Below are 25347 nucleotides of genomic sequence, written 5' to 3'. Positions count from 1 at the left end.
GGGAGACCCACGTGATGTCTTCCTGTATCACAGCAAATATTGCACTGCTATCCCTTTCACCATAAGGTGCCATCACACGAGACATGGCACTGGACACTCAGTCGTCATCGACAATGGCTTCGTTGTCGTGGTGAGGCGTGTAGACGTCCAAAGGGTCAGCCTTGGGAATGCGACAGAAGCAGCATGGCACGGACATCTCCTTGGCCTCGGATGGCTCAGGGCCACGGGCAAAGACTCGGATCAGCTGACAATGGACCCTAAGACAAAACAAGATAATGAATAAACATCTTTTGAACACCATTGTGTGGTTACAGGGTACTATGCATATAATATATGCATATTATGCAAAATGACTACAACTACATGTAGGTGGACTACCTGGTAACTACTCATTATATTTCTCAATATAAACACACAGGCATAAAGTATCCAACATAGCAAATACCATAAACCTTCATACAGCTCTTCTCTAAAAGGGTCAACACAGACATACCATAGTAATGCTGGTGCAGCACCATTTTAAAATCAGCAAGAGTGATAGACAGGGCATAATGCCAGGCACTTGCTTGAAATGTATAGGGGTTGAATGAATGTCCATCAGATGGTGTCCTTGTTCCTTTTTTGTCTGTGACCAACTGACCGTGTAAGTCTCTGGTTGTGATCAACTGACCGCTTAAGCCTTTGTTTGCTTTTTGCGCCCCCTGGTCACTCCGCCAACCCAGCACAGCATTTGTCTCTCGTCGTAGCATTATTGTCTCTCTTTTCCCTTTTCTTGCCAAGTCCAATTTATTTCTCATAGCCCAACTATTCCTCATTCTATGGCCTAGCCTTGCTCTAGTCTGTTTTCCTCTCTATCTGTCTATCTACTTCCTTGTTTCGCCAATGCATCTACTGTCAAGCATATAAGAAAGGAATTAGTGACCACAGAGGATGAAGACCTTCCTTTTCTATAGCATTTCAAATTGGTCACATGACCAGATTGATATTCACATTTGCCTGCTCCTTGCCACAAGATGAAAACCTGCCATAAGATGATGTTCATCAAGTTGCGATTTTTATGCCTCCACCACGAAGTGTCACCTGAGGCATTACGTTTTCAAACTTGTTAATGGACTATAGAAAAGCAATGTTTACCTTCAAAAGCAAAAGGAGAATCAATATATTTCCCTAAACTGCTAATGCTATTTCTGTCACAGTCCGAGAGATAATGTCACAGTATGCAGAAGCACAATAGAGTATCAAGCTCTTACTGTTCCAAATCCTCGCTATTGAACCCCAAAGTTGCTCCTTGCCCAATGATTGACACACTAGGATGATTTGTATGTCAATTTTATATTCCTGACATCATTATTATCATCATCACCTGTGCAGATATCACCAATTTCATATTCATTCACTATTCCTAAACGATGTTGCCATCAACACACGGCTCTCACATTCACACATTGATGGCATACCTAACATCGATGTCCGGGGGTTCCCCGACTTCGCCGTCAATGTTCCAGGAGCTGGTGCTGCCCACGCTGCCGACACTCCTCACCCGAAAAGACCGGCCCTTCCTTGGGCTTTCCTCAAGGCTCTTCTTCTGGTCGTTCAACTCCGACTCGGCCGGCACGGCCATCTCCAGGTCGTTGTTGAGCGAGCGAAACTTGAAGGCCTTCACGCGGTGGACCTCCACGAAGTCAAAGTTGAACTGGAGGATGAACATGAAAACTTATAGTGACAGCTTGCATACACAGAGGGGGTGGGGTACTTCTTTCAATGCCTGATTAGCACATGACAGGCACCACAGTTGCCAGACAGACTTCCGTGGCAACACAAAATTGCTTCCGAACAAGGTCAGCTCTTTGTCACATTGGGAATTTGAGAGTTGGGGCCATTTGCTTGTTTTGGGAAGTGAAGAAGACAATCCATTTCCTTGTCATTCTCTCTGTCTGGTAAAATTCATGTCCCTTCACGTTCTGACAATACTCTAACTCTACAAAGTGTCCTTTTAAGACCTAAGGCTAAAATTTCAAGAGCTAGGTGCATTTGAAAGTAAAATTCTTCACCTTCTGACTGACAAAAGGCAGTTTATGCTACCACTTTCTCCTACAGCAGTTTTGATACACTGCGAGTGGGTAGGCCCTCTTCAGGGCCACATACATACCTAAGAAAGAATATGTGATACACCATGAAGCCTTCCATTACTAAACGTTTTGATTCATCTTGAGAACAGCATTATAGTTGGTGAACTGGAGAATTACAACCCATTCAGAGAAACAGTACAAGAGTTGTTTTGTTTTCGCTTTTTCCTGGGGGGCGTTTTTGAAAGAGCATCCTATTCATCCGTGTCAAACTTGGGATTCCTTGTTGACAAGCATTTTAACATGGATCATGAGATACCTATTGCCTAATAGTTACAGGCTTGGGAAATCCCCTGACAAATGACAAAAAAAAAAACTATTTCAGTTTGTAATATGGCATTTCTCTTCTTATCTATCTATCACTCAAAAAGAATCAAGGGAACATGGTAAAAACTTGCATACCTCATCAAGTAAATCTAAACATGCATGGACAAATCCAACATGGCTTGTAGTCAAACTTTAGCAAAAGTCACATGGCACAAATTTCACTTTCACGTGCTCTTTAATGTCTTCAAAAGGGGTAGTAAATAATACACATTGGGGAAAATCCACCACAAAGTAGTGCTTGGAAAATGATGCCAACTTCCATATAAATTAATTGTATGTTGGCTCATATAGCAAAGACATAAAATGTAAATTTGAAATGGGTTCATAAATTTTCAAGGGCAGCAAAAGCTACATAATCATTTCACAAAACATAATCATACAATTGTACATCAATAATGATCTTGTGATTGGAGCACAGACAAGATTGACTGAGTTTCAGACTTACATGGTTTCCTGACGAAGCGAGGCGGAGCATGTGTCGGAGGTAGTCGAAGCGAGAGCACTGCCTGACCAGAACGAGGTCGATGCAGCCATTGCCAAGGTGAGCGGCCGGAGACATGCCGGTGACTGTCCTGGAACATCGGCCGCTGACGAGGGCAGCGTTGATTGCCGTGAACTGACCGGTGACGTAGCGCCACTTGGAGGTAGTGTCGATGTCATCAAAGTCTTCCATTTGGGAGAAGGGGAAGATACAAAAATATTTCACTCTGCATGTAATGATCTCATGACAACAATTGCAATACTGAATGCAGGATCTTACTTTAAATCTAGCAAGACCTTTCACATGCTAAGAGCCATTACCCTACTTACATTACTTTTCAGCTACATGATATGCACATTTTACAGCACATATGAGATTGCATTTTTTTTCCATGCAATTACAAAAATATGCATGTACTGATAAAAAGTGTTAAATTTGTTTCACTGTCCTTAAACTACAGATGAACAAATACATTCTCATGCAAACAAATGTACAAACCTCCAGATACTCATACTTAAGAATTACGCTAGAAATATTAGTCACATCTACAGGGAATACATTTTATACCATCATGTTAAAAAAAAAAAGAACAGTCTTGCTACAGATAAATGCATGTTGAATATCAGACCACGATTCTTGCACAACAATAGGCATCATCAGCTGGGCTGCCAACTTTCACCTTTCAAAATCAAATAGATTCCAAAGAGCAATCGGGGAGAAGTCTTGTATCACATGCAACTCAATAGGCAAAAAAGATTTCCAAATCAGAGAGATTTTGATGGGTTTTTTTATCTAGTCATGAAGAAATATTAGAAGTTTTCGGGAAGTCTCCCGCACAATTAGGGTAGACTTGGCAGCTCCCCACGTTTCAAACCACAAAACTTACCATTTTTCCTGGGTGTGTGATATGACTCGCGATGCTTCTGTGACCTCCGTTTTGAGCACACCCCACATCTGTTGGGAAGAGAAAGTATGTTTGTTGAAGCAGCAAATCTCCAAAGCATGTGATCCCAACATCACTGACCAAACATAACCGAAGGCCTTATTAGTTTAATAACAGTGTGTCAAGATGTGTCTATATATGTTGAAGCATGGCTGAACTAATGGTAGTTCCTGGTAGTTGAGATGATTTAGTTTTGTCTTTCACAGATAGCAGGAGGGGGTGCTTATCTGACCACTGCAGCATTTTATAAAAGTGATATGTGATAGATAAATCAAACATCAAATTATCTACATGACTTATCGTCACTGGGGTGACAAGACCATGTATCTCAAATTTCGGTGAAAATGACTTTTTTTTTTTTTTTTTTTAAAGGGGGGGGGGGGGGGGGGGGGTTAATGGTCAGATAATCTGTTAAGTGATGTCCTGTCCAAATCCTAGCTGTCTTACCCCAAACATGAAGCATGAAACATGAAGGAAAGGCTATCACATTTGATATAGTGCTTTGGCTGCCACGGGTTTTTTTTTTTCCTGCTCTCCTGAACATTTGACATTTTGTAGATACGAGGTCTTGTCGCCCCAGCGACATTATGTTATAGTTACGCTTTGAAAAAAAGTGGCTACAGACACAAAATTTTCTCTGAAGAATGTCTGTAAAGTCAAAAATCATCATTGTGTGATAGAACCACTATAAATGTGTTGTTTCTAAAAACTTACACATTAAAAACTCAGACTCTTCATTCCCAAACCCCCTAAACTGCTGGAAACAAACTAAGTGTATCATAGTTTGGATTTCTGTCATAAACTATATTTGTCAAACTCAACACTGCTACTGTGATTTTCATCCAATTATTGTCATAACTCAAGACTGGCGCTGAAACATTAAGGAATCAAAATGCTGACCAGTTTCCTACATGATATCTTTAAACCACGCCCAATTTTTTCAAGCTGAATGAATTATGAGGGATTAATGGCTGACCTGGCCTTAAATGGAAGTCACCTGATGATTGTTAGAGGTCATTGAGCTGTGATGGCAGGGGATTTAGCGTTCTTACCCTATCCTACAGCCCTCCTTGTCCCACGGCGAGTTGTCTTCGTCTTTACTGGGCAGAAAAGCCACCTCACCCCGGTACACCTGATGTTTCAGATACTCTTTTACACCTAGGGAGGGGGGAGAGTAGGATATGGGGCAAAGGTTATTCCCAGGAGACATACACAAACAACTTCAGCTGAACTCATCTGAAATATTCCTTTCTGGAGCAATGCTTTTTTTAATCACTTTAAAAAAAAAAATCAATATAACGATGACAAGCTGTTTTTCATGTAATCCTCAATCACAATCAATAACTGGTCACATACATAACCCTAAGTTTCTCCAACTATATACTAAAACACAAATTCCATACAATAAGACAGAACACATGCATGTTTGCTGACTGTGTACGATGCATGCAAAGAGACAGATATGCCATCATTACAACCACTACATCACAATATTTCATGAGATTCATATTTGCACATACAATATTTGTATTTGAGCAAAAAGAAATCATATTGCAGCTGCTGTTTTCTCGTTTGTTTGTTTGTTTTTTTTTTTTGTTCCATGTACTTTTAATGAGCCCCAAAAGTACATGGGAAAATCAAATGTAATATCGCATGTACGACACATGTCTTTCTAATCACATGTAACATACATGTCTTTACCATTATTTATCTTGCTAATGAAAACATCATATCCAACGCACACTGTCACCATGGATGTCCTACATACCGGCAAATTCATATCGAGCCGGCCCCATCCACCGGTAGTTCTCACTCTCCTTCAGGACGTCACCAAGGAAACCGTATCCAAGGAAGGAGAAGGTGTACCTGAGCAGGGAGTTGTTGTGATGGACCGAACACACGTCCAGACCAAGGGAGAAACCTGGACAGGCATCCAAACATCAAATATACAGCTTGCTTGATAATTTCTCTTTAGGTTAACTTCATTCTGCTGATTCAAATATACATGAAAGGTCCTCAACCATCTTTTAAACACATAGGCCCGAATTCATGAAGGTGGTACAAATGAAACCATGGTTTAAACCATGGACAGAAACCATGGTTTAAGCCATGGACAAAAACCAGGGAGCGCCAAGTGTCGCACGGAATATTTCATTATGAAATCAGTCTTTTCGTCGATGAAATGATTATTTTGAAACGAAATGACAACATTTTGTAACTAAATGAACATTTCGTCCATGAAATTATAATTTCGTTTACCAAATGGTCATTTTGTCTAAAAAATGACCAATTTCGTAACGAAATATTCCGTGCGACACTTGGCGCTCCATGGTTCTTGTCCATGGTTTAAACTATGGTTTCATTTGTATCACCTTTGTAATTCGGGCCTTAATGTGCAAAGGCACTTAGTTTAACTAGCTAATTTTTTTTTCTTTAGCATTCAGTAGTCCCTCCAACCTAAACCCAGTAGTATTATTAAGCCCACTCAGGTGTAGAAATGTGCCTCGGTCCAACAGGGAGGCCATGGTGACACAAAAGGGAGATTAGGTAATCTCTATTCATTGACAATTAGTTTTTTAGACATCTGTGCCACTTGGTGAAAAAAAGTGCTCCGGCGTGCATGTCAATTGGTGAACAAAGCACTATAACAATTACGCTTCATCAAATTATTGAGTTGGCTCAAAACAACAAATCTTTAGTATAAGATAAAAATATTAGAAAGATTACGGGCATCTGTCCAATTTTAAACATTTATATAGAAAAAAAAATTGCATGGAACAGAACAAAGAAATCACAAAAATTACACATGGAACTTGAGAATCGATACACTTTAGCAAACAAGACGTGAATATGTGACTTTGTTGGTTCCCATCCACTCATATCTTAAAATAGCTGACTACAAGTATTACTTCTTTGACTGCCATCTTATCATGTGTGCTCTTTAGCTAAAATAAATGTAATAGGCCACAATCATTCAGAGCAGCACTGTGACAGTAACATTGTACAATGCAGCTGAATCTTCCCAAGAATTAGTGTGATTCTGTGTGCTTCACTTCCATGCAATGGTTCATTTTTCTAACTTCAATAATCTTCAGCAACACTTGATTGTGTCCCTCTTCCTCATGCATTCTATTTCTTTGATTTCATTATCTTCTCACTAGTCACTGTCTCAAAGATGATAAAGAACAAGAAGAAACAACACTTCCTCGAAACACGGCAAACAAGATCTACTCTGTCACCATACCTAAGATAATCTGTAGTGCTGAAGTAACGGGATCGTTGATGCCAGTGGTGTCGTAGGCGATCACATCAGTGGAACCTAAACAATACAAAGGGGAATAAACCCAGGCAAAGCTGTTACTCTCACATGAAAGTTTGTTGACACGAGGTAAGATTGGCACACAAGTACCTGATAAACACAGCTCTCTGTTTCAACTGTGCTACCATCCAAAAGGGCAAACTCCAAAATGGGCACGCAATTCCCACGTGGCTATCAGTACCACAATAACATTGACGTAGCACTATCGACCTACAGCTATCAGTATGAAAACAAAACTACCTTACACTGTTTAGCAAATACATTCCATGATTTGACAGTGTTTTTTAGACAATGCAGGGGAACATTTTCAAAGTCCGCTGACACAAACGTTTTAGCTGTTGAGAGGACTATGCACTCATATCAACTTGACTTCATATTTGCTATCTACTTCTTACAGTGTACTTGGTATTTAAGGGTCTTTAAGAACATATGATCACTAACTCTGTTACTAAGTGAATTATTAAAAAAAATGAAAGCATAATTGATTGGAAGCAATCTATTTGATAGATGCTCCTATTCCTTGCTGTGAACATCCATCCATCTTGTATCAATCAAGATTATAATGAAAATATACATTGTATACCCTCATGAGAACTAGTCACAACAGTAAGGTAACAATATAGCATCCATTATATACATCTATATTACAATTATCAGCTTATAAATTATTCATTAACAACTATTGTGGAAATTCGTGACCTGATTAGTCATTCTTTTAGAATATGCCGAATACTTCAAAACCAGATAACACCTGCAACAGACTGCATATCTCATAGCACAAAGGATATCAATAATGTACATTGTACATGCAAAGTGGGCAATAATGCACAATGTAACGTGAATGCCTTTATTACTCCTTTGCTTTTTTCTTGAAATATCATTAGAACTAAAAAAAAGAAAGAAATAAAAATGAAGATGAATCACAATACCTCTGTTTGGAGAACAAGTCAACTGGTCTTACTTCATGAAACATCAACACACATCTATTGTGAGCATATGTGCTTTAGATAGGCATGTTCCTACATTGACACAACTTCAACAAACAAACTGAAAATCATTGCCATCATAATTCAAATCATTTCATCTGGAAAGTTTTTTTTTTTTTTTTTAAGTGACAATGCCTTACTTTGTTTGATTTGGCATCCTGTACCTAATGACACATTGTTGATAAGAAATAGGAAAAGCCTGGAAGCAAGTCTAGTAGACTATACCAGGGCTTCAGAAAGACATACCTGCAGGTATGACCCCAAACCTCACACTTGGAGGTACAGGCACAGAGGCTGGGTCATCGGGGTCGATTCCATTCTCATTCTGGGTCCTCACCAGCACGCCATTGACAAATTCGGCAAACGTGCCGTCGCCCCCGACGCACACGACGCTGCAGACGAAATGAACAATAAAGCGCATGGAGAACAAAGGATGCTGGGACTGGGTGCATGTCAAAGTTCATCCTCCCATAATGCGAGGCTCATCAATACTGTCTCCATGAACATTGATTCACGCAGCAGAAGTAATGAAAGGGTAGTAGCTGCTGTTGAGGGCAATATGACTATTTCACCTGCAAACATACATGTACAATGTGTATGTTCTAAAGTGCTGCCTACAACAACATGCTTTATTAGTCATATTTCTTGTGTTACCTGTGTATCTGTCACATCAACAGACAAACTGGAATGACCACTGCTCATTTTCCTTCACATCACAACTTTTCTCATTGATATTTACAGTAGCTGAGCTTACATTTTATTATCAGTAAATGTCACTTGTACTCATGACGTGACATAATATATCTTACACTATTTCTGTGAAGAACGCATAGTCTAGAATTTCGCATTGCACATATTTAACATAAGATCAATCGATTCCAACATCATCATTCTATTTCTCCACACACAGTGCCTATGTGTGACTTCAGTAATGAAAAATTTAGTCCCACAATATTAGAAGTTTGGATGTTTACAACAACAACAACAACAACAACAACAACAACAAATCAGTTTTACTCATCTGGGCCCCCTTTGCATAATAATATTGTAACTTTACAACTGATGGTATCTCTGCAATCAATGGTAACTACCATAGCAACACAATTTCATAGCCAAGACATAGTTGTTAGCATGCAGTAGGGTCATGTATTTCACAGCCTATTGAAACAAGTAATATCAATATCCATCTGCAATTAGAGACAAAACAAGGCTCTCTAAGGTACTTCATGCAGTAGATTACTTCTTTACCTTTGCCAAACTCTATAAAATATCTATAAAAAAAACATCAAACAAAACCAAACCAAAACAAAACTTGACAGTGTACATGTGGGTTAATATCTGACTAATTGCACAGCAGGTCATCCAACTGTGCTGACAAGATTTGACCAGGAAAGTTTGTTGATCTTTGATCACTGATCATAATACTAGATATTCATAAACGGCCCATTGCCAGGTGTATATTAAAATGCATATTTCCCCATGTCAGGAAAATTATCACCAATCACATCTAATTTGAGAGCCTGTAAGTAATCAAAGTTTTTCTTTGTGCTATCAATAAGTAATTGAAAAATAAACAGACGGATGGAAAATGCTTGTAAGGAAGAGACTAAACTGAATTCCAATCAAGTCTGCATATAATCTCCTTTGATGATACAAAAGGCCTTGCACAAATTTCCCACTACAAAACAAAGTCTGTTGACTTTTGAGACAAACGATCGGAGTGAAAGAGACAGTTTCGACACTTGCGCTATCATCTTGAGAATGAAACCAGTAGCTTGACGTCCACATTCATTTAATGATTAACTACCAAACTACTCCAGTGTGATAACAAAGTTTGACTAAACAAAAAGCTAAAACGAGATACTAGATTCACTACCATAAACATTATCACAAAGTTTAAGTACATGAAAAGCCAAAATAATATAGGCGATAATTGAATTGATAGTACCTAATGAGTTAGAGAATGATGGCGCAATAAAGTCTGGGCAAAACATGAAACAGACAAGTTGTAAATGATACATAATGTATGTCATAGTCTTGATTCTTGTTAGGGAAGCTGTAACCCTACATATTTTGCAATAATTTTTTTTTTTTAGCATTTTCCTAAGGCTACCATCAGTATATGTATCAGTGATAACAACAGTATTCAACGGTATATGAATAGGATCAGGGATTTGTGCATTTAGAAAGATGTTCCGCACACAAAAAAAAGGAAAGGCAAAAGGTTCTTACCCATCAACACCATGCAGATTCATGGAAACGCCTAGTGCCCTTGCATGGTCAGCATTCTTAGTCACTGTGAATAAAGCATGACAATAGGAACTGCTCATTCATTTCTTGCATATGACCCAAGCTCGTTTTGTTTTATTGTGTTTTTCTTTTCATATATTATCAGTCGTCGAGATTGCTAATATTGAGCTTGTGCAAATGTACAATGTACACAATATAGACTTGTATGACTGTGCAATGTTAGATATCTATACTACTCAGTTAATGATTGAAGCATTAATGATACAGCTGTACATACTGGCTTTCTATAAAAAAAAATAAATGAATAAAAAATTATAACTAGTGATGAACATCAATTCCAGATATGGGAAACTGCCCTGAGGTACATGTAGGAGCTATCCCTTGAAAACCTCAACTTTGACCAGAATTTCACCAGGAAAAATGTGAATGGCACCATAACAGCAGGTATCAAATCGAAGCTGAAAAATAATTCCATTCAATTCAACAAAATATCAGTGGGCTGAGCAGTAACAGTTGGGAATCAGGGAATAATTCTATTTCTCAAATTTGATTAGCAGTTTTGATCAATGGGAAAATACTGAACAAAGTTCTGTACAGTCCTATGAAAAAAAAAAAACCCAACTTGCTACACACAAAAAATTTTGTATAGCAGTCATCATCAAAAATGCGTAGCCAATTGCGATGCCACACCAGAAAAATTATTCCCTGAAAATTTGCATTTAAATCTCTCATTTAGACTTTGGCAGACATCTAGACCCTGACTGGAAAGGAAAGAAAAGAACAATTCTGTACTCGAACAAGGAATGCATTCTAATGACAGACAGTACAAAAGTGTATTTTTCAGCATGACATCATTGCATCAATGTAAAAATATTGATAGACGAACAAGACAACAGACATAGGATGTAAAGTCTTACCTGTAACACCAGTCTTGATACCAGCAATTTCAAATAAGGGCGCCACCCTGGTCTCATATATCGAAGGTGCTTTGCCTTTACCACCATATGGGTTAATTATGACTTGGAGTCTGTGTGGCCTGTCCGGATCTGTAGGCATACAAGGAAGTATGAGGCTCATGTGTCAAAATTGTACAGTACTTTTGACAGATTACATTTGTCCCAATACAACAGGCCTCTTTTTCTAGCCCCTGTAATTCATTTCTTACATAGCTGGCCAAGGGGGAATTTCAGGAAATGTGTGAGGAACATTGATAATGGCATATTGAAACCAAAGCTGTACTGGAGTTTTCGTATAGTGTAGTTCAAATCAAACAATTTTATGGGGAAAAAACACCATGCTGCATGCACAAATACATATACTATGTACCTCTTACAGTTGACCATACTCAATCACTCAACAGTGTGCTCCCTCATCAATATCACATCAGAAATCTAAATAGTATAATTTTCAAGGGAAATGATTTCCAGGTTAAGTCCTGAGCTCTTCTAGATTTCCAATCACTTCTACTCTAAGTACAATGTAATCTTTAGCCATGATGAGAGCAGTCATTTTATTTATTCTGTACAGTATGGATATTTCACAAACACTGACAGTGTTATTCCAGATGGCATGCCCCACAATGTATGATGTCTGTCTGTGCATTACATTGTATGTCTCCCTGTCTGCTCTGTCAGTCTGTCTTTCTTTCTTTGATTGATACCTGTTTGTTTCCCTCCCCACCCCCTTTTTTCTTCCCTCACTCTTTTGTCACTATGCCCATAACTCTCAGCAAAGCAATGAAACTTGCTGGGTGAATATGATACATCTACCGTCAGCGACTAAATTAAAAGTCATTGCTGCGTGACACCGACTAACGAGGACCACTGAACAAAATTGGTACGATGCTGGTCCTTTTTTATGCAACGTGTCGGCTGTATCACATGAGGTGCGACGAGGATGGATTATTCGCTGGCACTTTGCCAGGCCTTTGCAATGCTGGCACCCAGAGGAAGTTTGCACTGTCTGCATCAGTGGTGGCAGACTACAGTGTATTTATTTTAAAAAATGTTCTGAATCAGTCAGCGATTCATTTGAGGAGGATGTGCACTGGCCCAGCAGAGGCAGGGAGACTCCCAGGTAGTGTGGACAGGTGTTCAGACTAACCTGACCTTAACTCTTCAAGTCTTCCTCTTAAAAGAGAGACAGGGACTGCACAAGTACGACCGAGTGTAAACTATGCCATCTGCTTGCTGTTTATGTGTGTCCTTAATAGCCACAATTTACTTCAGCGTCATAGTCTTCACTATGTACAAAATTACTCCAGCTTTTAATCCCTACTCAATCTATTTTATTACAACCATTCATCAAATATAGCAAGATATGATATATAGCACAATTTGTTTATGGCTGAATGGTTGTGAACACCCTGTAAATTGGGTCATTACACATAATAAAAGTGATTAGCTACCAGCATGCGTAAATCCAAAATTAGCACCTGATGACAAGGTCAAGCTGCCTGTAATACCCATAAACATTCAAGGAGAGGGATACAATTCAAAAGACACACATGCTCACACACAAGCAAGGAAAATGATAAGCAGTGACAAATACATTATGCCTCCGCATGGCATACAGCACATTATGAGAACAAGGGAGGTATTAAAGAACTAGAAATGTCGCTATGGCGACTGATGCCTCCGCCATAATGCATGATTATCCCAATAGGCGTATAGTACAATGTCTTCACAATGTGTGATCCATGACAGTTTCACATAACTGGCAAAATATTGAAACGACAGGTCTGTCAGAAATGTCTTGATCTGGGTTTGCTATAATTTTCTAAGAGTGCAGGTACATATTTGGGGAATTGAGAATTTTTACTTGAATTCTGATGGACCTTTTTATTAGTTTATGCATTGAGTAATTTCCAAGGTATGAAGAAAGAGTGTAATGATGGTACAAAATAGATTCTTTTTCTTTTCTTTTCTTTTCTTTTCTTTTTTTTTTTTTGGGGGGGGGCATTGAAACCTGGCCTTTGACCCTTAACCTCTGACCTTTGACCTTCCGGCTGGAAATTTCCCGGAGAATCTCCATTAGGTAATGCATCGGTATTGAAACTAATAATGCAAGCATTGCATATACTAGTATATGGGGGAAATAAGAAAATTTTGAGGAGTTGACCTTGACCTTTGACCCCCCTGACTATTGACCCATGACCCCTAAATTCCCTAGATAATCCCTGCCAGTCAGTACATGCGTATTTACCAAGTTCCACGAAGATACATTGAACCATTTGCGAGAAAAGTGATATTGCAACATTTTCACCTCACCTTTCACCTTTGACCTTATGACATGAAACTCTCTCTGGAGAATCTTTACGCAGTAGTACATGTCCACACCAAGTTTCAAGAAAATACCTTTTGGGCATTGCATAGATATGGGGGAAATTGCAACATTTGTAGCATTTGACCTTGACCTTTTGACCTTTGACCTCTTGCCGATGTCACTAAAATCTACTCAACTAATTGTCCCATCATACATCATCCTTGGACCAAGTTTGGTGAAAGCTGCTTCATCCAGTTTTGAGTTATCACGTAAACAGATAAATTTTAGGATTTGACCTTGATCTTTGACCTTTGACCTCTGTCCGATTTCACTTAAGAACTAATCAAGTAATTGTCCCATCATACATCATCCTCCAACAAAGTTTGGTGAAATTTGCTTGATGCAGTCTTGAGTTATCACGTAAACGGATACAATTTCATGATTTGACCTTGACCTTTGGCCGATTTCACCCAAAATCTAATCAAATAATTGCCCCATCATACTTCATACTTGGACCAAGTTTGGTAAAATTCCAGTAAATATTACTCAAGTTATCGCGTAAATGAAAGCGGACGGACGTAAGGACGTACGGACGTAAGGACGTACGGACGTACGGACGGACAACCTTACGGTGATATACTTGTGTGTCTACCCCTTTGTTCTCCCTTTTGTTAAAATAGACACACAAGCAAAAATTTTAGCCACACAAGCCTGACGGAATAAAGGCCATCTATTGTGCACTATTGTTCTCCTAGCCACACAAGCATACTCTCGTTAGCAGGTACGGACGTACAGACGTACGGACGTACGTACGGACGGACGGACAACCCGAAAACATAATGCCTCCGGCACCACTTCGTGGCGGAGGCATAAAAAGATGGTTTGATGAGAGGCTATTAAATATTGTAGACACACACAACTGTGCAGTTCTACTGACATTTCACAAGTAGATTTTTAGCAGTGACCTCCTCTACCATTCTCCAAGAACTTCTTGATACCTTGATAGGGTCAAGTTTGTTCTCATGTTTACTCTAAAACTGCCCAATATTTGTGCACCCACATTTTGCACTGAATTCGAAATAGATTCCACTGTCCAGTGACCCTGGAATGCTAGCTGCTGGCACAGGTCCCTATAATTTGATTCCGCAACTACAGTAGCTTTTCACATGGGCAACATTGTACTTGTGAAGTCAACCTTCCTTCCATGTTATACTTGAGCAGTTTTTGTGAATGGTGACATTGTGTACAATCCGAATCTATAGATAAACAGCTAGAATGGACATCGAGAAAAATAAAATCTCTTTTCCTATACAAAGCTTTGGGTGTTACTAGGACTCTGGAAGATACACACAAAAGTTTAATATAATATGATCTACAGTCAGTTGGATGCACATGTACATGTATATGTTTTATCTATCATTGTCACAAAATCTTTTTTAGTGAATTCAATTTGTTTGTAAGCTTGTGTGAAAGCAAACTCAGACTAGTATGTGTGGAAAGCGAGAGAGAGAGAGAGAAAAAAAAATGATTTTGATAAATTCATAGAATGTGAATGTAGCAAGTACTCTGAGCCAGGCTTTTGGAATCACATGTTTGAAAAGATCCTTTTCCCCATCTTCTAAATGCATGTTGCTGTCAACTTATACTGTGTATCACAGTATGCATGTTTTTCAATACACTAACTGTAAAAGTGGATATTTTCACGCGAGTAATTTTTCACGCTTGGCCGGGTAAGAAGCGTTTCACATGTTTTTAATTCCGCGTAATCAAGACATCACGCACAGGAACATATGGCAAGCAAAATTATTTGTGTGCTTTTATTTTCGCGCTTGTTTCTGGTTGCACAAAATGCACGAAAATTTCAACACCGCGAAAATTTCCTCTTTTACAGTATCACAACCAGCTACAAATATTCATGACACAATTAGACATATTAATCAAAATCTTGAATGGAAAGAAACAAAAAGTTTACTCACCTCCTTCAATTATTTCCTTGATTCTCTCAACCCATCTCTGGCAGAGTTCTTGGTCGGGGGATGAGAAGACAAATTCTTGGACTTTCCATTTCATGTTTGAGCAGCTCTTGCCAACGAAAACTGAAGAGATAAAGATAATTTTTTAAAGACACATGATCTCAAGTTTCAGATATTTGATAGATTGCATGTTCACCAAAGGATGGTCTTGCATACTGCTAAGGCAAGGCTCAGATAGATAGAAACTGAATGCATGAACCTCAAGGAATGGAACAGAAATCTGTTAGGGAGTTTATCACATTCCATCTAGATGAGGCAAGTTGACCATGCATCTTCATAATATACATGTATAAAACTGTAGCAGAAATCTGATAAAACATTGAAGGTAATTAATGCTTAGATTGAACCAAGAATGTAACAAAAACTTGGAGGTTATAGGGTGCAAAGAGTGCTTTAATCTCATCCCAAGAAGAGAACATAGTCACTGGCTTTGTCTTTGCAGTTCACAAGAAAAGCCTGCAAAATGAATGCAATGACAAGAGTGACAGGAATCTAATGTGTTACGATCAGTAAACTGCTTCAGAGAAAGGATGGGTTAGGGGCTATGAAAGACCTTTCTTACTGTAAAAGTCTTCCTGTACAAAACAAAACAAAACAAAGTATCAAGGCATGTATGCATGAAGACTGAAGCACAAACAGTGCCACATCCGCATTGATTCTGTTCCAGATGCATTCATTCGCATGAATGATCAAGATGACGTACATACATGTACATGTAAGAAGACAGTGACAGAGACAGAGCAACAATCAACGTTGTACCATACAATGAGATACGTGGCTTCTTGCTACGTACACAGTGCTTATCAATGCATTGTCACTTTCACTCTCAAACAATGGCGGAAATCCCCGGGTACAGTGTACATGTACACTGTAAGCGTCCAGATTACTCTATCTTACATTTTGCATTTGCTTTCTTTGCTAAGATAGTATATATACACACATATGTACAAGAAACATACAGACATTGCTTATATGCTGCACATACAAGTACACATTGGAGAATATTTCAGCAAAATTATGTGCAGTGTAGAAACAGTCATCCCAATATCAATGTCTGAATAGGTCTGTCAATAACACATTTTTCAAATAACGAGGGAACACAAATTGCTTCGCTTGGTCAAGATTTCTTGTTTGTGTTGGTTCATGGAATGTCAGTGTCTGTTTTTTGAAGTTCAGTCTTTTTTGTTCACCTTCTTGAAATACATGAAGTATACTACAGTACCATTCATAACTAGGGAAGTTGACAGACTCCTATTATTTTCATGAAAAATCATAATTTGGCAATTCAAAAAAAAAAGAGAAAATCTTACTGCCAGCAACATTTCCAGAGTACCATACATGTTGTAAACAGTATGCTCAATCTCTTTAAAGCTACCTCCTTCTTTTTCCTTTTTCTTCTATTTTTTTTAACAAATCAAAAGTAGGGAGAATACATTATATTCATACTATTGAAAAAAAGAGAGAAAAATATACTAAATCCCAAGACTGATATTCTGAGGACTCTTTTGTACATTGCATTAGATGACTTAATTGATTATATGCAAACAATTCAAAGCTGTGCAGTACAAACCTTAGTCAATTTTTTTTTTACTGAGTTGTTAAGTTGATTGCATCACTTGAGTTCGAATTGGCTTTCAGTTTTGGATGAATTTCCCTTTCATGTCCCTGCATGACCACTGATTTCACTTCCTGTGTAGCTGGTGTCTGCACACAGAGTTGTTTTACATACAAGAATCTTGGCATGTTGGTATGATGTTGGTCTTAGAAGTTACGTTCAGACGGGAGCCCTTAACCTCGAAGTTAGGAAACTTCGAGGTTAGAGCTTGTAGTTAGGGACCGTGAAGACGCACTCGTAGTTAGCAAACCTCGAGGTTTGCTCGATGTTTCGAGCCACGAGAAATCTTATGGTTAGCGCTCTAACCACGAGCCGCGGGGGGGTCCCCACTCGTAGTTAAAGACACTCAGTCGTGGCGAGTGGTTTGTGCGGCACGGAGACGAACGCAACACGCTGCCTCCCCCATTCTGTATCAAATGTAGTGACCCCCGAATGAGAATAGCGCTGGCTCAATGGGTCAGCGAAAATACGGTAGGCTACAAGAGAGCTCCCTGTGCTTATCTCATAACCCAAAATGGCTGTCCCAGCGAGCCACGAGAGCTTCCGAATGGACGCACACTCTCAGTGCGCATGCGCATGAAGAGAGGCCAAAAGAGCCACGCGTCTTCTGGCCTCTCTCCTCCAATCACCGCAGCTCGCGGTGACAATATTTGTGTATGATGCGTATACACACACGCACACACACACACACACACACACGCCGCAGTGTCTTCTGGCCTCTCTCCTCCAATCACCGCAGCTCGCGGTGACAATGTTTGTGTATGATGCGTACACACACACGCACACACTAAAACTTGTTTCAGTGGTAGCATTACACAAACTTCGGTCGTTCGGAGTTTACGTACCATTAGGGATGGCGATCGGCTGCCTTTAAACACCGTGTGGACACAAAAAACAACGAACTCGAAGTTAAGAGTGACCTCGCCGTAAACTCCAGCCCCCACAATTTCCCTGTGCTTCCGGGTCAACCTCCCAAACGTACACCACAAATACACTACACGTGAAAAACCTATGACGCACGACACAACAACATCATCTTTTCTTCCCATGCGCTTGATCTCTGAAACTGAACACGTCGAACTCGCTACTGTATTCTATATTCTTCTCCGACGCTAAAAAATGTTTTCGACGAATATCTTCATAAAGGCATAAAGTCATCAGTGCAGGGCTATCTCTGCATACCATGACAAAGAACAAAAGTACCTGTAAGCGAGTCCGACAGGGTTGGACCATGGAGCTACCAAAAAGCTCCATGGTTGGACTAAAGAATAAATAGACGTCTTGTTAGCAGTGTGGGCTGAAACTTCCGGTTTTGTGGTTTTAACATCGAGTGGGACCCACTCGTAGTTACGGGGGGGGGGGGGGGGGGGGGGGGGGGGGGGGGGCAGAAGCTTTACCTCGAGGTTTCGTAACCTCGAGGTTAAGATTCGTCGTGTGGACACACGTCGTAGTTAGGGGGCAAGAGCTAAACCTCAAGGTTTCCTAACCTCGAGGTTAGGGCCTGCCGTCTGAACGTAACTAGAGACACAAAGGAACCGTGCTGTATCTTCTTGATCGTGCAGTGAGAACATGCAGTTTCAATAGGCCCATGCCATCTAGATGCAACCAGTGTTCAATTACACAGACAGGGTTACTTTGCTGCAGACAATATCTCTGTGTATCACACCACCGAAATCTCTGTAAAAATGGCTCTTATCGGGGATAATAGTGGAATTCAATATATACAGACTGTATTGATGTTCTTCCAATAACAGCACACAACTGCATTTGAATATTTCATATACTGCATGTAAGCTGGAATCAAGTCATTACAGAGTTGAAAATTAAATTGTAAAATTGGTACCATCTGTACATACAATATGTAAATCAATGGCTTTCTGTGTCTTGAAACCCAATTTCAATACAATGAACGGGGAATTTTCTGTTTGCACTGGTAGCTGTATTTTTCAACATGACTTCATTGTGTTGATTTCCTGCCATTATTTTTAGTTCAGTCACCTTGAAATGAACTCTCTGGCAGACATACCTTGGGAATTTGTGGCAATGTCATTATTGCTTACACTTTTTAGAGTTCATCACTGTGCCTAGAATAACACATGACACATTGAACAATTTATCCTATTCACTATCTTCAGCAGTGTATGCAAGTTAATCGCTGTCTAATGACTGCAATTTGCAGCAAATACAGTGTCTTACAGTGTGTGGATGACTAATTTACCATCATACAATATAAAATCCTGTCACAATTTGAAAGCAGTGTGGAGTAAATGGGCAATTCCACAGCAAATGGGACATCTGAGGGAAAATTTCAAAGTCATAGGTTTGTATCATTATGCTTTGCACAAGAAAGAGGGGATTTTGCACTTTATAAAATATCTTTGTTATCATTATGAAACAGACATGAAGCAATTACTTTTTTCAATACACACATGTGATTGTTCTGTTTTAAGCCACACAGTTCGCTGTCAAACTGCCCACCTCCAGTCCACACCGTGGTCAATTTGTATCACAGCCACAATTAGTCACTGTTTATCAATTGTCAAATAACCAAGTTTATCATGTCATGTCATGTTCAGAATCTGGATCCCCTGTACAGGATGACAAAGCACTCACCACCACAATTGCCCTATTTAAAGGGACTGTAAAGATCTGGTCGAGGTGAGGATTCAGCTTCTAATGTTTTGCGAGATATTTAGAAACCACTCTATAAAATGTTAAAGAGCATACAATTCCAAGGGGGATCAAACGTTTATTTGATGAAAATCGGTTTTGAAATGTTTGAGATATCTAAAAACAAGGAAAAACAAAGAGATCCTAATAAACGTCATGGCATGTCAATTTTATTAGGATCACTTTTTGGGATATATCTCACCCATTTCAAGACCAATTTTTATCAAATAAATATTGAATCCTTCTTGAAATTACATGCTATTTAATATTTCATAAGAAGTTTCTCATTATCTCACCAAAAAAAGTTATAAATCTGAATCCTCACCTCAACCAGTACTGTACAGTCTCTTTAACAAGTATATTTTTTTCACAGTAGAGAAGACATGGTTCCTCTGCCCTCAGAAACAAGCACACATGTGCTTACATGGGATAAACAAATACATGCTAATACACACACACACACACACACACACACACACAAACACACCCAAAATGACAAAAAATAAGTTTACTCAGTAAATATTCAGTAGCACTTTATTTCTTTTCTTAACTTACATAACAACATAACTTCGAAAGAAAATTTACGTAAGGATAAGTCACACACACACACACACACACACACACACATACACTACACACACACACAAATGAATGGTTTGCTAGATCAGGCAAATTTCATGACAGCGGGCTTATCTGAAATCATGTCTTGATTGCCCACGACAGAAGTGGCTACAGTATCGACTACTGTAGAAGCTGATAAATGTTTGCTGTGCACTCCACTTGAAATGCAGTTTAGGAATCACCCCAACTTAGACTGTAATCAATCATGTGTGTCTAGCTAGCTGGCCAGCAAATGGTGAAGCCAAGTACACTGTACATGAAGGATGGAAGATTAATGTCATAAACTGCGGAGAAAGAAAAATTGTAAAGCAACTGCTGCACAGACTTGAGTGATCGGAGTATATTAGCAGAATGGTTCCGTGTAAAGAGACCTAAATTGTAAACTGGCACTCTTGTGTGTATAATTTGAGATTAATTGCAGCTTTCAATATGTCTTTGCTTCTCAAACTGACAGTTTACTTACAATGAAGAGTACTTGCTGGTCTGTTGATAAAATTTAAAAAATAATGTATTCCTTGCCAATAGAACCCTATGTGCCATTCTATAAATTTACGTATTATCACATACTAGTAGTTATAGATTTACATCATCATGATAAAAAGTAACATGTAACCTTAACAAATTTTCATACATACAAGTGTACATATTGTAAAACCAGGCATTATCTCCCACAGTGTCTAAAGTTGATATTTTAAAGAATACTCAACTTGACCTAATACTGTCAAGTGCTATTATGTACATGCATGCAGTCCAGATTTTCTACATGAGATGTTCTCCATAGAACTGCATGAACTCATTTTTTCCCCAATGTACTGCATTCGGTCCAAGTGTATAAGTCACAGTCATTTACTGTACAAGCTCTTATTTTTGCAAGGGTTTAATTTTCGCGAATTTTGCAATTCACAGTTGGATTGCGAATTTAACAACACTTCAAAATGTCACCATGCGCTAGAGCAATAATGTTTAACAGCACAGCATCAATTTGCAAAAACAACATCTCGCAAAAATGTCTGATCTCCTCATTCGCGGAAATATCTGTACGCAAAAAGAACAGCGTATACATTAACACCTTGGACTTGCTAGCATGTTTTGAGTGTTATGATGATGATTGTGATACCCCAATCATACAGGGCATTTAGAGCGCTCCAAGAGTGCTCTTGAACCCCTCTAAACTTTGTACAAACAGACAATCCGGTCCTCTAAAGCTGCGCCCCTCTCAAGATTATGTTTAGGAGCGCTCCTGAAGCCCTCCAAACTCTATTTAATGGTCACCAATGTTTAGAGTGCTCTGAAAGTAGCATGCGGTGCTGGCTGTGCATACAGTTTACGTGTTTTGAAATTGTCTTGTGTATATTTCTGTGTTATGTTCTGTTATATGTCTCTGTTTGTGCATCTTTAAGAGATAACATGTGAAATAATTTGAATTGAATTGAATGTTCAAAGTTCCTGCACACCAGAAGGTCAGTGTGGAATTTATGCCCCTCTCAGCCACTTTGCCTGTGGTCTCCGAGAGCAGTGATTCTCTACTGTATGAATGAACACACTCAGAGGGGCATAACTTGTAACACGTCAGGAGTGCTCCTGGGCTCAACTCTGTATGAATGGGGTATGATTGTCATATTATATGACTTTGTCTGTCCATAATCACCTGGAAGAAGAGGAAAACTCTCACCTGTAAAACTGGCATTGGCCGCATCTTGGTTTGTGCCCAGCACATGGAAGAGTTGACCGACGTTTGACAGGGTTATGACTGGACTCCCATTGGTCAGCTGATCAGACGGGGCGTTCATCTTCACCCCCACAATATGACTGGTCTGAACACATCGATGGACATCTAAATGGTCAAATTTTAAAAGACATACAATAGTAATCTAGTAAGGTCAACCTCTTTCAATTAAGTAACCTCAACTTGTAAGTTGACACCTAATGACAAATACAGGACCAGTATTTGATGGGGACTCTGGTGACAGTTGTTGTTTTGCAATTTGTTGCAAGTCTTTTCCTGCAGAGTAAAATTCTGTTTATAAATAGAAGATTTAACTCAACCACAAACACTTCAAATATCAGATGATATGCAGATATTTGCATTTAATTATCAATGTTAGTATTGGGAAATGCTAACAGCTACCCTGTAACATCATTTTTTTTTTTTAATATCAACACCAATACTAATGTTAGACTACTAATAAAAGCTAAAAATCACAGTCATTACAAAATCACAGTGTTCCTACAGTGTAAGCTCATATAAAGTAGACGCCAATTATTTGTATATTCACAATCCCCAATTGTGAATATTATCTTTAACATTATATAATAGATAATCTAGGAGGGATATAAACAACTGATTCAAGACTCTAGACTAAGGTAATTCCTAATTGTGTTTTCAAAGTGATAACCAACAAACAATGACTTTAAGATAGTCAACCGATTCTCGGTCTTGCCAATGCGCAAAAAACTTCTGCGCACGCTGCAGAGCCCTGTCGCAGATGCACTGTGGGATTCTTCTGAAGCATTGTCATTTCCAGTTGGTTTGCCCGTGTCTCAGTTCCCATGCGATTCAATGCAATTTTCATCTGTTTTTCTTTTGTTCCTGCCTTTTCCTTTGGTTAGAATTAAGCTAAAAAAGTTTTAAAACTCCTAAATCTTACTGATTTGCGGTCACTAGAGTCATGGTTCACTACTGACTGTACTGTATTGAAGGTTTTTCATTAAAGCTGGTCACATGATGAAAAGCAAAGAAATCTTCAACAACAAATACCCCTTGATAAAAGACGGAATGTGACCCGAGTGCATATGCAGCCAAAACCAGGGCAAGTTTGTCCCTTGAGCTATCCCAACATGATGCATCTAAAGCGATGCTTGCCGCGAGGCACGTAGGTATTGGCAATACCAAGAATCTTAATGACATAAACGAAGAAAGTGGTGTGTGTTAGTGCATCGTTGCCAAAAAAGAATTTGAATGGGAAAAAATAAAGAACAACCAACCAACCGAGAAGAGTTTGACTCGCTTGTTTGAATAAAATTAATACATCATACACAGGGTCTAGAAACCTTCTATTAAGTTAGAATCTATGTTTAATGGTACCATGAACAGATTTGTAAACTCTCTGCAAATCCATACAAGGTCGATTTTTATAATTTTGACATAAATTTTCAAAGACTGTGCACAGGGCTGCCAACTCTCACGCATTTTGGTCCTTTCTCACTCTAACACTAACAGATTAAACTTTAGTTCATTTGCATGCATTTCTACTGATCTCACTCATTTTGACTCCTAAATTATAGCATGGCCTATGGGAGTCTCACTCTCAACTAGTTTCAAGTGTTGGAGCCCTGCTGTGCATCAATTTGCCTAATAAAATATTCAAGCTAAAGCCCTAAACGTTTAGTGATTAAGGAAACTTAGGAAAATACGTTCTAATTTAACTGTAATAGTGTTAACACTAGATCCATCTTTACATGCAACAAGATAAGAATCTATACAATAAATTAAATTTTACATAGAATCTAAATTCTACATGCTTAATTTACTCACGACGATGTCTGAATGATTTCCTGTGCTGTGATGACGATGATTCTCTCCAGCTTAAACAATTTGATGAAAGTCGCACGACAGAAGACTTCTTATCGACGACAAATGTCGCCTGAAGTTCAGGCAGGCTTCGCTCGCGCTCGCTTGAGCTGGTGGTGTTGGGATGCAGATCTAACTGCATCTTTCTACGCTGGTTACCTCTCCACGTCGATCGCACTTTCTTGATCTTTACCGATCCCGATCGAGAAACCAATCTTCCTGAATCCTACAACCTGCTCTCTTTGTTTTATTCGTTTGTCCTGAGGATGACCTGCCGTTGAAGACACCGTCTTACATTGGCGACTGCATCAAGCAAATGAAAGTTTCTTTACATGATGAAAATTGTTAAACTTGTCAACCTCAGACCTCACAAGATATGGTCAAGTGGCAAATCCTCGGGTTCCCTCACCCTCTCTTTGTCAAATTGTATGTATGAATAGCAGAATTTCAGCAACGCCAGAGAATCTGATGCTCACATCCAGTCACTACCGGTGCGTCTGAGGTCTCATGTCTGTTTGTAGGACACAGCAGAGAGTAGATGGCGGATCGCGGAGTGTGTGTGTCAACTCCGTGGAGGAGTACGAGTGCACACACTGATACAGTGCCTAGTGTGGGGAAACGACTCGGCAGTGAAAGGCCAACAAACTTTGCATAGTCTAGACGCCGATACATTACTAGACCTAACCGTAGATTATTGGTAATATTTTCTCAATGTAAATGCGTAGAACTTCTCACATGAATTCACTCAAAGTTTGAACAGTATAAGCCTTTGCAGAATTCATATATAAGTACATCCACTTATATAAATTCATGGTATTGTACAATTATTTTTTTTTTCATTCTGATTAAAGGGTTTGGTCCAGAATCTAATATGTTAATATCGAGCCAGAACGGGTGAACAAACTTTCAGCTCTATTGTTGACATGTTGCGCTAGCCCGGAAAGTTTGTTCACCCAAAGAACGGTGCTTTGTGACGCAGTGTTGAAGAAAGTATAAAAGTGGGTGTGTGAGAGGTGTGGTGTGTTCCTTAAAAAGGAGAATTTCGGCGCGAAACACCGTGGTTGTGAATATACACTCAGTGAAGGGAATATTTAGATACTAATCTTTCGATGCGTTTCAACAAGTAATTCGTGTTGTATTA

General features: G+C 39.1%; 1 protein-coding gene across 1 annotated transcript; it reads right to left on the bottom strand.

Annotated features, from left to right (window-relative positions):
* Positions 1 to 17472, bottom strand: LOC139737950 (ceramide kinase-like). Its single transcript, XM_071648614.1, has 12 exons — positions 17346 to 17472; positions 15673 to 15792; positions 11350 to 11478; positions 10415 to 10478; positions 8429 to 8574; positions 7122 to 7196; positions 5646 to 5798; positions 4930 to 5035; positions 3821 to 3888; positions 2899 to 3119; positions 1458 to 1693; positions 1 to 257 (listed from the first exon to the last, which is right to left on the bottom strand). Exons 1-12 carry the CDS (start codon positions 17470 to 17472, stop codon positions 98 to 100), a joined length of 1605 nt encoding a protein of 534 aa, XP_071504715.1. The 3' UTR covers positions 1 to 97.
* Between the last annotated feature and the right edge of the window lie 7875 nt (positions 17473 to 25347).

The sequence above is a fragment of the Diadema antillarum genome, unplaced genomic scaffold, assembly GCF_040938485.1.
Source record: "Diadema antillarum isolate AM-2024a unplaced genomic scaffold, OU_Dant_1.0 seq00000717_RagTag, whole genome shotgun sequence".
Taxonomy (NCBI): domain Eukaryota; kingdom Metazoa; phylum Echinodermata; class Echinoidea; order Diadematoida; family Diadematidae; genus Diadema; species Diadema antillarum.
This window is presented reverse-complemented; position numbering and strand designations above follow the sequence as displayed.